Below are 15,992 nucleotides of genomic sequence, written 5' to 3'. Positions count from 1 at the left end.
AATGTATTAGTTGAAAACAAGTGTCAATTTGGTGTAGCTAATGTCCAGTACAGTGACTGCATAAGAAATGTAACAGCTGATAGTGCCAAGAAATTGTTCCTGTACTATCATTTTAAACTTAAGTCTTACTACTGTTGACGATAAATTACAGTAATTAATTTCTGGATAATTTTGCTACTTTAGAAATTCATCCTATGTTGATACTTCCTGGCTTTATTTATTTTAATATTTGGCCAAAATGTTTAATCTCTACTAGTATTTAGAGACCTATCCCTATGCTTCTTAGTAAAAAACCCAGTCCTAGGCTGAATATTTTTACCTCGATAATTTTATAAAAATATCAGTTGGGCCTCCCTGGTGGCACAAGGGGTTAAGGCGCAACCTATGAGGCTGTCTGCAGCCACTGCAGCACAAGTTCGATCTACGAGCCAGGGAGCTACCCACATGGCACAGCAGACCTTTCCTGACTTGACAGTTGCTCCCCTCAGCAGTGTATTTTGGTCCATCTGCCTATTCTGTTCCCCACTCTGTCTCTGGTGAATCCTCTCACACCCCCCTGTGCCTCTGGCCTGTACCCCAGTTCTTGTAAGCATAAATAAATAAATCTTTAAAAAATATATCAATTGCTCTACTTCGTGATTTATATTGTCTATTCTACCTTTCTTTGTACTCTTTGCCACTTCAGGTCTATTCCACACATCTCAATACTAAATTTATCACTGTTTTCTGCTGTTCACTGTGTTCATTTTTTCTTCTAACAGGAATGTTCTTCCTTGAGGATGAACACTGTGGCTTCTTCTGCATTGTCTTTAGTGCCCAGCAAAGTGTTGATCATGTGATATTTATTTACTGATTCACTAAAATCCAAGATGCTACTTGTTATTGACCTTTGTGCCTCAGATTATCATTTTCCATCTTAACTTCAGGCATTTCCATAAATAAACTATTCAAAGCTAATAATATCAAGGTTTGAGCAAATAAAGGCTGCATTTAACAAAAACTGGAACTAATGTTGGCGAGTGGAGGAGAAAAAAAGCACTACATTTACATGTAAGGCACTGGAGGAAAGTCACTTCCTTCATGCCTTAGTCTAACTATGGATTCTGTAGAACAATCCATGAAGTCAAAATAAGTGAAAGAAAGTCACAATATTAACACTAATCTGGGCCTCCCCAGTGAGGCTGTCTGCAGCCTCTGCAGGGCTGGTTCGAATCCTGGCCAGCCAGGGAGATACCCACATGGTGCGGCAGACCTCTCCTGTCTCACCTGCTACTCCCCTCAGCACTGTTTTCAGTTTATCTGCCTGTTCTGCTCCCCGCTCTGTCTCTGGTGAATCCTCTCACCCTCCAGTGCCTCTGGCCTGTACCCCAGTTCTTATATAAATAAATATTTAAAAAAAAATTAACACTAGGGCCTCCCTGGTGGCACAGCGGTTAAGCACTGGGTTGCAAAGCTGCCCGCGGTCTCTGCAGCGCCGGTTCAATCCCTGGCCACTGGGTGAGAGTCCCACATGGCATGCAGACCTCTCCTGCTACCTGCTGCTCCCCTCAGCAGTGTACTTCATCACTCTGCCTGTTCTACTCTCCACTCTGGCTCTGGTGAAATTCTCACCCTCCCGTGCCTCTGACTGTACCCAGTACTTGTATGAATAAATAAATAAATCTTAAAAAAATAAATAAACTGGTGGTATTTAAAAAAAAAAAAATTTAACACTAACCTGAATGTTCGAACGAGTTCTTTAAGTTGTGTGTAAATATCTCCTGGTGTTATCTGAAGAGGCCCTAGAAGTCCAGGCAATCTGAAAATTAAAAATTAAGTTTTTAAATATAATTTACTCACATAGATACATTATTTGTGTTTTATCTAAATCTAGATTTTCTAAATAGGTAACAATGACACATAGGTGGAGGCAGTTAAACTAGGTTATCATTGGTGAGATCATAAGGAAACATTTTATACTAATTCCACACTTCACTTTGTATTCCATGCTATAGTGTGAGGCATGGGAATGCAAAAATATCAATTTGGCTACTATCTGTTATATTCTTTAGATTTTGGGTTTTTTAAAATTTCTTTACTTTCAAGTATTAGGTAAATGGAAAGAACACAAGGCCAGATAAATTACCCTCCATTGGCCCAATAGGAGAATGTAGCAATTTCTACCTATTAAATCCTATGGTAGAAGTGAAAACTGGCACATTTCTGGAGAGAAATTTGACAAGTATATTAACATTTTAAATGTGGTTACCAATAGTTTTATAATGAAAAACTACCCTAAAGAAATAACCAGATAAACATAAAAAATGATGCTTATTAGAGAATATTTTTAACAGTGAAAACCTGGAAACAAATGTCCATCAGTCGGTCATTGGTTAAATTATGATATACCCATGTAATGGAATATAACAAAATATTTAAAATTATAATGTGAATGTATTTTTTAATATGGAAAGACATGATAAATGTTAAGACATTTAATACTAAGATGAAATATATAACGCTATTGTATGAATTCACAATATAGCAAATAAACTTCATTTCTTCTAGGTTAATACTATAAGAGAGGAAAGCAAAAGGAATAAATATACATACACTATATATATCACATACACGTCAGGAATGAATATTAAAATACTAATTATTGAAGTGACGGGATTAATGGTTATTCAAATGTTTCAAAATAGAATAGTAATAATAACCTCATACATCTTTTTAAAAAGATTTATTTATTTATTTATATAAGCACTAGGTACAGTCAGAAGCATGGGAGGGTGAGAGAATTCACCAGAGCCAGAGCGGAGAACAGAACAGGCAGACCGAGGAAACACACTGCTGAGGGGAGCAGCGGGCATGGCAGGAGAGGTCTGCGCGTCATGTGGGATCCTCGCTGGCAGCCGGGTATTGAACCGGCGCTACAGAGGCTGCAGGCAGCCTTGCAGCCCACCACTCAACCACTGCGCCACCAGGGGAAGGCCCTCATATATCTATTTCTATATTCAACTGCTAATATTTTGCTATATTTACTTCATTTTTCTTCCTTCCTCCCCTTTCCAGTTATATTTTAAAGTAAATCCCTGACTTGTTATTTGACCCCTATTTCTTTATATATCTCTAAATGCAATAGTTATTTTCTTATATAACCTCAATAAAATTACCCCCTAACCAAATTAATAACTCCTTAATACCATCTAATGCCCAGTACGTATTTCATTCTTTTCTTTTTTAAATTTTTTTATTTATGCATATGAGAACTGGGGTACAGGCCAGAGGTGTGGGAGGTGAAAGGATTCACCAGACAGAGTAGGGAACAGAACAGGCAGACTGACTGAAATACACTGTTAAGGGGAGCAGCAGGTGAGTCAGGAGAGGTCTGCTGTACCATGTGGGTAGCTCCCTGGCTGGGGATTGAACTTGTGCTGCAGCAGCTGCAGACAGCTTCATAGGTTGCGTCTTAACCCTTCGTGCCACCAGGGAGGCCCCATATTTCATTTTCTTTCTCTAAAATATCTTTTTACAATTGGTTTGTTCCCACCAGAAATCAAAAAAAGATATTACTTTTTATAATCAATTAGGTGTTACTTTTATAATGAGAAAAAACTCAACTGTCTTCATAAACCAACTAACCAAAATTATCCTGGTACCGTGGTAATTATTTTGTTTTCATTATTTTTATGCTTTTTAGGAATCTGAGGTTATTATACTTCTTTTCAAATTTATTACAACTCTTTTCTTACACTAATATCAACAATTAGGTTTGTTAGCAGAGTTCTTTTGGCCTTTTTTTTTTTTTTTTTTTTAAATAGAGGCATGTTTCATTTATTTATTTGTTTGTTTTTTGTTTGTACATGCACTGGGTACAGTCAGAAGCGCGGGAGGGTGAGAGAATCCACCAGAGCCAGAGTGGGGAGCAGAGCAGGCAGAAGGACCGAAGTACACTGCTGAGGGGAGCAGCGGGTGGCAGGAGAGGTCTGTGCGCCATGTGGGACCCTCCTCCGGTGGCCGGGGAGCAGCCGGGGATTGAACCGGCGCTGCAGAGGCCGTGGGCAGCTTCGCAACCCAGCGCTCAACCGCTGCGCCACTGGGGAGGCCCTCTTTTGGCCTTTTGTTACAAAGTCAAGAAGGAACAGAAATCCTTCAATGACATGACAATGTAGTTTTAAATTTAAAACTGGGTACTTGCATTAGCTGAGAAGCCTAGAAAACTATTTTCACATAAATCCCTGTCTACTGACTACATACCAGTATAGACAATCCATTCCAACTTTCAAAATCTGAGCAACTAAAACAAGCATGGATCTCTTCTTGTCCCATGAATCAGAGAGAAGATGATTTATACTGTGTTCTACACTAATATTTAAGAGAAACAAATGTAAAGCATGAGGAGCAGATAAAAGGCAAAATAGTATTTACTCTGTATTAAGAGTCCAACAAATAATAGGCACTCATTAAATATGAACTTAAGCATTTATTTAATATATAAAAGAGAAGTAAAATATTCTGACTTTCAGAAAACATATTTTAATTTTTGAACTATTACAAAATTAAAACCTCTCTATATGCACAACATCTTAAACAATGACTGAAAACACCTTCCTATCTTTACTGCTAAAGAGAGAAAATGCAAGTTGAAAAGTTCAAGACAGCTCTCACACCCTCATAAAAAAGATTTTCAACCCCCTTTTGAAAGAGAAACCAAGATTGCAATTTTTAAATGTCATTTATGACTGAGCTAATTACAAGAACAACAATTTCCACCACGGGAAGCTTAAAAGTGAAGTGCAAAGTTGAGTTTAACAAAAATCAAGTTGCTGAGTCTGACATGTGTTTGTGAATATGCATGTAAAGTGGGTGAATTGACCATTAAAACTTTACCAAGTTTTATTCACATAATTCACATATGAAACTAATGTGACACATTTACCGCAAGTCATTATTTAAATGGGTTTAGTTTTGATATTTTTTTATTTATTTCACTGATTATTTTTTCCCTGATTAAGTAGAAGTGAGGTACTTTGGTTTTCTACTCCCATATTTTCTATTTTCCTCTTTATTATGTGTCTGTGTCCTCTAAATAAAACAAAAGATATTCCTTGGAAAATATCCTTAAATGTCTAAATTTCTCAGGTGAAGAAATTCATGTAAACTTTTCAATTATTTTCAAACTGTTCAAAATTCAAGGACAATACATATAAATTATGAACCCATAAATGCTAAGTTAATTTAAAAATATTGTAAAAGTAGAGTAATGATTTATACTTACACTTTACTCAATTTTTCAAGTACGATGCGTTTTCTGATCTGGTTCTGAGAACTTGAGTCTATCAGTGGAAAGGTGGGATCATGCTGAATCACATTTTTAAACAAAGCAAAAAGAATAATAAATTTACATTCTTTCTTTGACAAGAATAATAAACATTAAAATACAAAAGTTTACAGATGTGGCACATCAGAATAAAAACCAGTCTTGAGAAACAAGATTTAAATTGGAATATGAGCTCAGTCATTAGGTTGATGTGAACTTGATCATCTGTCCTTTCTTGAGTGTTTTACCTTCATAGTAAGGAGACTAATACCTTCTTTATTAAGTGAGAACACAAGTGTAGTACAGAACTTCGTAAACTTCTAAATGCTATACAAATGTAGGTAACTCAAGGATTAATACTAGCATATACTTTGACTATATTAAGGGAAATTCCAATTCTAGAAATGGGAGGCAAGGTAACTCAAGCCACCTCTCCTGCTGGAAATAAAAAAGCTGGGGAAAAAAACACATTTGTTTGAAAGCAGTAAGAACTGTGACCTGAGATTCTGAAGAAGGTTACTCTAGAGAAGGTACTGACTAATTCTAGAAGAGGCAATTTAGATACTGAGAACCCCAGCATTATTTTTTAATAAACACTCAAGTTTGGGGCATGCCAAGAAGGAAAGGGTATTGGCAACCCTCCCCCAAGCTGAGACCAGATCTTAGAATGACCATACAAAGGCTGCCTCTTATAGGGGGACTGAAGACCAGTTTCAAAATCACCTGAATCCCAGATTGGGCTAATTGATTTGGTACTGCTACAAATTATCTGTGAGAAGCAAACATAAATCCATACTAAAGGAAGATAACATCAGCCTAGGTCTCAAGTTATCTCTGTAATTTTTAATATACAATGTTTGCAATATCATAATAAAACAATAAAAAACAAGACGTATGATAAAAATCTGAAACAGTAGCCCATAGAAATCAGCCTCTACGGGAATCCAGATAATGAAGCTATCAGCTTTATTTAAAATAACTATGCTGAATGTATTCAGGAAAAAATGACAAAATTGAGAATTTCAATAGAGAACTAAAAATCCTAGACTGATTTTGCAATAAAACAAAAAATCTCAGAACTGAAAAATATATTATTTAAAAGTAGGAAATCAATGTAGTTTTTATAAAATAGTAGAAATGAATATTGGCTTGGCAAATATCCAGAAATTTGCACGCAACTTCCAGCAACCCCACTCCCACATATAATGCAAAACACAAAAGAAAATACAAGACTAAGAAGTCACAATGAAAACGAGAGCTATAGCTGTAACTGGAGTACCAGAAAGAGAGGAAAGACTTGGAAAGAAGCAACATCTGAAGAAATAACTGAGAAAACTCAAAAAATAATGAAATATCAAGTCACACATTTAAGTATTACAACAGCCAAAAGAATACTACAAACATAATCACATTTAGGCAAGGCATTAAAATAAAAAAAACTTAAAAGTATCTAAAGGAAGAAAACATTATTTTCAAAGCAACAGCAATGAGAGAAATTAATAGAAGTCAAAAGACAAGAAATATTTTCATTGGGCTAAAAGAAAACTGTTAATTTAAAATATCCAGGAAAACACCTTTCAGAAGTCAAGAGTTTTCTCACAAAAAATGAGAATATTCACCAATGAACCGGCACTAATGAAAATAGAAGATATTCTTCACACCCAAAGCAAATCTTCCCGGGTGGGAAAATGGATGCAAGGAGTAATGAAAAACAATGAAAGAGAAATTAATTGGATAAATCCAAGTGAATACTAACTATAAATAATTGTGTAGGATTTAAAATATACAGAGAATAAAAATATATAAGGTTACATAAGTCAAGAGGGGTTAGATGGAGTTAAAGCTTCTAAGGTACTAATTATCCGGAAAGCAGTAAAAATATATGACAAAAAAGCAACTTTTATTCTTTAAGTTAACCATTTAACAATTGTAATGTTAATAATAAATTATTGAATGTATAAAAACCAGCTAATAGAGGGCTAAAAATGAAGTAATATTTGATGCAAAGAAAGCAAAAAAGGAGAGAAAAAACACAAAGGAATATGGGAGACATGAAAAACAGCAAAATGGTAGATTTAAAATATATCAATTAGATGTTAAATGTAAATAAATTCTACACACACACACACACACACAAAACAACAAATTTTATCAGCACAGAAAACAAATAAGCAATCTTTGAAAATACTAATGAGTGTCAGCAACACAGACTGTAATGGGGGGAGAGGTAAATCAATGGAAAAAGAAGTAACTCCACAATGATAAAGAAGTTTGATCTACCAGAAAGATATAACATTTGTATCCAATAACACCTCAAAATATTAAAAGTAAAATTCACAAATCTAATATAATCAAATTCATAATTATGGTGAGATTCTGACCACCTCTCCCATCTAACTAATGGAATGAGCAAACCACCTCCCAAAGAAAACCCAATAGTGTTTTCCAAACTTTAATTGCACCTATTACCCCAGACACACTATAAACACTATATACAAAAATGACTACACTATAAACAAAAATCAACCCCAGATGAATTACAGATATAAATATGAAAGTAAAACAACATAGCTTCTAGAACATGAAATAATCTGGGCTAAGCAAAGATTTCTTAAAGAAGTCATGAAAGGGAATAATTAATAAAATGGATTCAAGATACCATTAATGAGAATGAAAAGAGCAAGACTCAGAGGGAAGATGATTTGCAATATATATAGCTAATCATGGGCTTGAATCCTGAAAACATAAATCAATAAGAAATCAAAAAGAAAGAAAATCCCCATATAATCCAATTAACAGAAAAAGATTTGACTAGGTACTTCATAAAAGACACTGCCCATATGATTAATAAGCAAACAGTTCAATTCGTTAATCATCAGAGAAATGTATTATAGCCAAAGAGCATTATCACCAGAATGATAAAAAGTAACAAAGTAAAGTACTGATGTGGAGTAATGGAAACTGATACAGTGGTAGTGGAATATAAACTGGCAGAACCATTTTGGAAAAATGTTTAGCATTATCTATGATAGCTGCATATATGCATACATAATGAACCAAAAATTCCAGTCCAAAATACATAGCCAAATGAAATGCATGCATATTAGAAAAGAAACATATAGAAGAAAGTTCATGACAACCGAGTTCGTAACAGCCTCAAACTAAAAATAGCCCAAGTGCTCATTAACATGAATTGTGGTATATTTATGTAAAGGAATACTATTCAGTGAATGAACTACTGCTATATGCAATATAAATTACTTCCAAATATGATGTTACATGAAATAAACTGGAAATCAAATAAATTGCAAATCCACATATATGCTCATAGTTCAAAGGTGGCAAATCTTGTCTATAAATTTTGGAATGAGGTAATGATTAGGAAGAGACAAATTTGAGGTTTCCAGTTTACTCAAATTTCTGGGCCTGGTCAGGGATTATAGAAATTCATTCATTTGTTATTCAATAAGCTATAAATTGCTATATATGTTATGTAAGGCGGGAAGAGTCAAATCTTAGGGATTATGGTTTATAAGCACAAAAATGACAAAACAAATGATGTACTCTCTTGATAAATCTTCAAATGTATTTTTAAATTTTGAGCCACACTTCCTCAGAAATCTTTAGTAACAAAGATTTGTGGTAAAAACGACGTTATCAGCTACTCCTCTTCACACCAAATGACTTCATTTCCCAGACTACGCATCAACCAAAAACGGGTGCTAGAAATACTGAAACTCCCTAAATCTCAGTGGCAGACACTCAATGTCTTCGTACAACTAAGTACCAATAATGCCAGGCGCTGGAATAAATGTTTTACATTATCTGTAAACCTCACAACAATGAGCAAGCGAAGCTATTTATAGTACCATTTACATGTGAGCAATTAGACTCGAGACTAACTTTTCATACATCTAGTCAATGAGAGCAGACATAAGTCCCCTTTACTATATTATTGTCATTTATATTTTAAATAGTCAAATATTTTATTATGCAGTTAGCAAATCTACTATACATAGTTCTGTTGGAAATAAAATACAAAGATATATATTCCATGTAGAGATCTGAAAGGATATACATCAACAAAGAAAAATAGACCTCTTCAGAGAATCTAGGTGGTATATACAGTACTAGATTTTAAATTGTCCCATGATTATAGACTATTTCTACAGTAGAGAAAAATGTTATACATTTATGAAATTTTTCTGGGGGCAAACTTCAACTTATCTTGAAAATAGTAATCCCAACACTAGAGATGACATTTTAAACCTCAAGACTGAATGACTAAAGAAAGCTGAAAATTTAACAATTAAGTCTTTGGGATTTCTCTTCCTGCTCTAAGATTTACTATTGTGAGTATTCCATATATTAGCAGCATGGAAAACTCATTAACACTAAGACATACCTCTTCTGAGTCTTGTGATTTGGTGTTTTCTTCATTCAGTACATATCGTCCTCTATAAAACTCCCTGATCCTCAGATTTAATGTTTCAGTTTCTTTTTTCAAGTTTTCATAACTTGGCAATGGTTTAATGGCTGTATCGGAGGCTTTAAAAGGCAAAGACTCATCCAAGCTGTTCTGAGATTCCTTCAAGGCAGGGGAATGACTCTTGAAGTCAGAGTTTACATCATCTTCATCATTAACCAGAGGGGCAGAAGAGGGTGCCAGACACACAGAAGCATAATTTTGACCATGCAAAAACCTCAAAGTTTCTTCTGTCTTCCACTCAATCAAAGTCTCCTGCATGGCTTTAAGTAAGTTTTTCTTTGCAACTTCAGGACACACCTGCACTGAACTCGAAGTTGACCTAGAAACTTGATTTGATCTGGCAAATTTCCTTTTAAAATGCTCAGCACTTTTCTTACTTATACCTACTAGTGTTATTTTTGAACTATTGCATTTATTTTCAGAAATTTCTGAAGCTTCTAGTTTTTCTTGCAAAAGACTATGTGAAGAAATCTGAGTATTTACTTTCTGCAAGGGAAGTTCATAAGCAGTCGCTTTCTCTGGACTGTCTAATCTGCAATTATCTAACTGCTCAGTGACACCTACTACTGTCTGTTCTTTGTCTTCACATTTGGAGTTAGCTTTTTGACCAGCTTTCTTTTTCATTATCCCTTTTTTGTGCAGCTGTGGTCTTATACCCATTGTATTTAGTCTGTTTCCTGGTAGAATGGAAGAAACAAAATCTTGCTCATTATCACTGTTACTATCACTATGAGTGCTAGAAGAACTAGAATCATAATGCTTCACAAAATGGCCAGGATTGTCAATATCTGATGTATCAATGGCCTTAGTGCATAACTGTACTTCTTCTCCAGAATGGCCACTGTAAAAAGAAGGAAAAAAAAAAAACTGTAACAGAAAAGCAAAATGTCTTAGAATATTTGTATTTCTTAAGTTTTTCAAGGTAGAAATTTGTATTCCCCTAAACAATAAACATGGACACACATAAACACACACTCTCTCTCTCTCTCCCTCTCTCTCCCTCTCTCTCTCAGAGGACTACAGTTTTGTAATTTCTCTATATTTTATTTGAAATAGTTCGTACCATTTTCTTTTTCCCCAACTATTTTGAAAGTTTCAAAAGAGTATAGGAAAAAGAAAAAAATGGTAATTCTATTGAATTATTTTGGTTTTTGCCTGGTCTATTTCTGTGGCTAGTTTACATATCCTTTCTGAAAAAAAGGTTTTCTTTTGAAAATCTCATTACTGGCTTCTCAAAAAACTGTATTACGGGAACTCTGTTTAGGTTTTGAAAGATAAAAAGAGATGTTTAAATATTTCCAACTGTGGTTGATAGTTAAACAGAAAATTCCATAAATGGAATAAAAAACATGAAAAAGTAAAAAAAAATGAAAAAGTCATAGCAGAAAAGACAGTTGGCAAATCAACAATTATAAGTGAAAAATGTTTACATTTGAAAACTCAGAGTTACGACAGAATGCTAATGAAAATATTTTTGTCTTTGATTATGTTCCTTTAATTTTCAGATAAGATTTTTAAAAAGTTAATTATGAAAGAGTGTAAGCAAAAAGTAGACTTCACTTTATTTACAAAATGAGATAGACAAGAATAGGTGTGTAGTTACTCTTAAGCAAATACACATAACCAGAACTTTTAAAGATCAGGATGAGCAGGATTCTGGGTCAAGCAGCACATGATGGGGTGATGATGAAAGGGAATATGCAAACTGCTTTATGTGCAATTTTTCTGTAAAACTGAAACTGCTTCCCCAAAAGCCAACTAAATTAAAAAAAAAAATTCAAAAATAAAGCGATGCTGCCTTCCCTACAGTCCCAAAAAGGGCAGCATGTTGGGGGTGGGGAGGAAGAACATAAAAGAAGAAAATCAGGGGTCTCCCTAGTGGTCTAAGGGTTAAGTCTCAGCGCCATCACCATGAAGGCCTGAGTTTGATCCCTGGCCTAGGAGATAGTCCACATATGGTGCAACAGAACTCTCCTATTTTGCCCACTGCTCTTCTCAGCCATGTATTTCAGTAGATCCACCTATTCTACTCTCCCAAATAAATAAATCTTTAAAAGCTTTAAAAAAAAAAGAAAAACAAAGAGTAAAAACTAAGGTTGTACATGGGAATGGAGAAAAGATGGTAAGTTTATTAAGTATTAGATGTCATTTTTTAGTTAAGAATCTAGTTTTAATAGCTATGGGACTATCACTTGTCTCTGAAGTAAGTATGTTTTCAAGAAAATTAGAACAATTAAACTTTCATATACTTTGAAGCTACAAAGTATATACATATATATCAATAAATAATCTCTCACTTAAGCTCAATGCCATGTTACTGACGTAGTAACCAGCAAATTTATTCTGGAAGAGAAAAGGGTATGTTTCGATAGATGGTTGTGGTTGGGTAAGCAACATAAGTTTAGGGGGAAAAAATCACAACTTGGGATTTCATTAGTGCTTCAGACAGGCTTTCAAATAAATGGTACATTACTTTGAAATCCTGTAAAATAGACTACAAAAACCTTTCAACAAATGTAATTGGCACAATACAGTTGACAAAGAGGGACAGTATTATCAGATAGAAGCTGTGTTTGTATCATATTTCAACACATTCAATTAGACTTTCTTGGTAGGAACAGCTGTACATAAATCATACAGATAAAACCATCATCTTACCATCACAAAAGAAAAAGCTGTACAAGGCAAATATTTCTTTGTGTGGGCTAGAATGGGCACTTATATAATGCATCAGCACAGGAAGTTCAAGAGCTCATACCACCTGGTTTACTTTTAATGTGTACATTAACATGAATATATGGAAGGTAAGTGATACTGATTCAACCATACCTTTGTCCTTCCTGTAGCAACTGAAAATCAGGATGTCTGTGACAAAAACATAAAAAAGAAAGCTGAAGGCAACTGATATGTAAAATGCTTCCAAGTGTTTACTATAACTATTTTGGATAGAAATATAATTTAAAGGAAGTAGTTCCTACTAAGATTTTTTAAGAAAAAAATTAAAGGGCAAAGCATTGTGAAACTCATCCACAAGCAATCTGGATTAATCTCGTTTATCAAAAATTTACTCATTTTAGGGCCTCTCCGGTAGCACAAGGGTTAAGACTCAGCACTATACAAATATATATATATTTTAAGATTTATTTATTTATGTATACAAGAACTGGGGTACAGGCCTGAGATGTGGGTGGTGAAAGGATTCACCGGAGACAGAGTGGGGAACAGAACAGGCAGAGTGACTGAAATACATTGCTGATGGGAGCAGCAGGTGAGTCAGGAGAGGTCTGCTGCGCCATGTGGGTTGCTCCCTGGCCGGGGATTGAATTCGTGCTGCAGCAGCTGCGGATAGCTTCATAGGTTGCATCTTAACCCTTTGCGCCACCAGAGAGTCCCTAAGTCTCAGCACTATAAAACTAGCACCAGCCACTGTGGCATGGCATGAGTTTGATTTCCGGCCAGGGAGGTGACTCACATGACACAGCAGACCTCTCCTGTCTCGCCCACTGCTCCCCTCAGTAGTGTATTTCAATAGATCCACCTGTTGTGTGCCCTACTCTGTCTCTGGTGAATCCCCTGCACCTCTGGCCTAGACCCCAGTTCTTGTATGCATAAAAAATCTTTAAAAAAATTTACTAATTTTATATTCTACAAGTCTAATAATTCTCCCTGACTAACCTTACTAAAGCGAATCACTCCTTTCTCTAAATCCCAAAGTTGTCATTGTCTCTACAATGAATATATATTAATCAGGTATTCCCTCTACGACTGAATATTAGAATTAATATCTAAACATCTTAGTTTTCATAGTTTGAGTCTGATTTCTTAACTATTGAGACAAACTCCTTGAAGGCAGAGATTATATGCTATGATTCACTTGTATTTCCTTTATATTGTGATTAGAATTTTTGCTCTAATTTCTGAGCAAGCTGTTTTATTGTATAGATATGAAGTATGAGAGTTGTTTCTACAATTCTCTGCTCTGTACAACTCTAAGTTGTTTCTACAACTCTCTGCTATGCATACCAGAAATAACCTGGTTGGGAGTCATGGACGTTAAAAGGAGGAGGGAAAGCTCTTAGAAAGCCAAATATAAAGAGGAACAAACAGCAAATGAAATCAAGAAGACAAGAAAACTGTAAAACAGTTGTGAAGTGGCTCATATAAAGCACCTTCTCAAGACTACAAAACAGAAAAAAGAAGTAAATAAAATGGAGTATTCCATGTTCATGGATAGGAAGACTGAATAGTGTTAAAATGTCAGTTCTTCTCAACTTCATAGTTTCTATTCAATCCCAATCAAAATCCCAGCAAATCATTTTGTGGATATTGAAAAGTTGATTCTAAAGTTTTTAGAGAGAGGCAAAAGACCCAAAATAGCAAACACAGTATTGAAGGAGCAGAACAAAGTCAGAGTGTAACAGGGTGGTCCCCAGGAAAGGGGGAGGTTCCAGGTTCCCTGCCCCACCCAAGGGAGGGTGGAGCTGAGCAGGGAGAGAAGAAGCTGCAGAGGAGACTGAGGAAGGAAGGAAGCAGGATGGAGAGCCAGGAGGAGACCTGGAGGAGGCACATGGAATGGAGAGACATGTGAAGAAACTGTGCTTGCCTTTTGGTTGTGGACTGGATGACACAGATGTGGGTGAGACCTGTGGGGAGGTGTGAATGTCAGCTTTTATCTTGATTTTGATTTTGCTCTTTTCCTTCTGGGCTTGTCTGGTTGTTTCTGACCCTTTTCTGTGGGTCCCCACTGGAAGATGCTTTAGACTTGTGGCAGGCTTTGGGGCCTTGCTCTGGGCCAATCCCATATGGATGGACTTTTACCCACGAAGGGACGGGTAACTTTGGGTGCTTCATTTAGAAACTAGATTCTTTGCCTTTCCTGTATTGTTTCCTAGTTGTATTGAAGTTCCTTCCCATTAAAGTCTCATACGTTTTGTGTTGATGCGGTGGATGGCAGAACCCATTTAGAACAGGCAGGTTTGCGGGGTTTGGGCTGCCCCTCTCCCTGCCCTGCAACAAGAGGACTAGCACTTTCTGACTTTAAGACTTACTATAAAGTTACGGTAATTAAAATATTGTATAGTGGCACTGGAAAGAACAGACTGACAGATCAATGGAATATGACAGAGAGCCCAGAAACAGACCTACATAAATATAATCAACTGATCTCTGACAAGGAGCAAAGGTAACTCATGGAAAAAATAGTGCTGGAACAACTAAACATCAACATGCAAAAATATCAATTTAGATACAGACCCTACATTCTATGGAAAAACTAATTTTAAATGGATCAAACCTAAATGGAAAATGGAAAAATATAAAACTCCTAGACGATAACAGAGGAGGAAACCTAGATGACTTTGTAGCTGTAACACCAAAGGCAAGATCAATGAAAGAACTACTAAGTTGGACTTCAATAAAAATAAAAATTTCTGCTCTGAGATACTGTCCTCTTGACAGTAAAAGGATAAAAGGATAAGGCACAGATTAAGAGAAAATATTTACAAAAGACATATCTGATAAAGGATTGTTATATGAACTATTAAAATTCAACAATTAAAAAGCAACTCAAGGGCCTCCCCGGTGGCGCAGCGGTTGAGCGCTGGGTTGCGAAGCTGCCCGCAGCCTCTGCAGCACTGGTTCGATCCCCGGCTGCTCCCCGGCCACCGGAGGAGGGTCCCACATGGCGCGCAGACCTCTCCTGCTGCCCGCTGCTCCCCTCAGCAGTGTACTTCGGTCCTTCTGCCTGCTCTGCTCCCCGCTCTGGCTCTGGTGAATTCTCTCACCCTCCTGTACTTCTGACTGTACCCAGTGCTTGTAAAAATAAATAAATAAATCTTTAAAAAATAAAAAAATAAAAAGCAACTCAAAAAATAAGCCGAAAACTTGAACACATACATCACTAAAGATATAACACATTGTTAAAACAATGAGATACCACCCTACAACTCTTAGAATAGCCCAACTCCAGACCACTGACAAATGATCTGAGTATGTCCACCCAACATTTATTTGCTATATCAAAATTCCCAATACATTAAGATAATAACAGGAGGTAGGGCCTCCTTTGGAGATGATTAGGTCCTCATGAGTGGAATTAGTACCCTTAAAAAAGAGACCCCTTTCCAGTCTACAAAGTAAAAGTTACAGTTAGAAGTCTATAATCCAGAAGAGGATCCTAATCATAAAAGCACCCTAATCTCA

At 35.9% G+C, this 15,992-nt stretch overlaps 1 protein-coding gene across 1 annotated transcript in view; it reads right to left on the bottom strand.

The window, feature by feature from the left end:
- Positions 1-15,992, bottom strand: part of RPAP2 (RNA polymerase II associated protein 2) — a gene marked incomplete at both ends in the record, with an annotated part of 74,734 nt that overhangs the window by 36,681 nt on the left and 22,061 nt on the right. The window contains 4 exons of the mRNA XM_084242430.1: positions 1,718-1,798; positions 5,261-5,343; positions 9,708-10,632; positions 12,621-12,656. Coding sequence (XP_084098556.1) covers positions 1,718-1,798; positions 5,261-5,343; positions 9,708-10,632; positions 12,621-12,656 — 1,125 coding nt within the window. The remainder of the gene's footprint in view (positions 1-1,717; positions 1,799-5,260; positions 5,344-9,707; positions 10,633-12,620; positions 12,657-15,992) is intronic.

Source organism: Talpa europaea (assembly GCF_964194135.1).
Source record: "Talpa europaea genome assembly, chromosome: 9".
In the NCBI taxonomy this organism is placed as follows: Eukaryota; Metazoa; Chordata; class Mammalia; order Eulipotyphla; family Talpidae; genus Talpa; species Talpa europaea.
The sequence above is the reverse complement of the archived record's forward strand: the minus strand, read 5'-3'. Positions and strand labels throughout refer to the sequence as shown.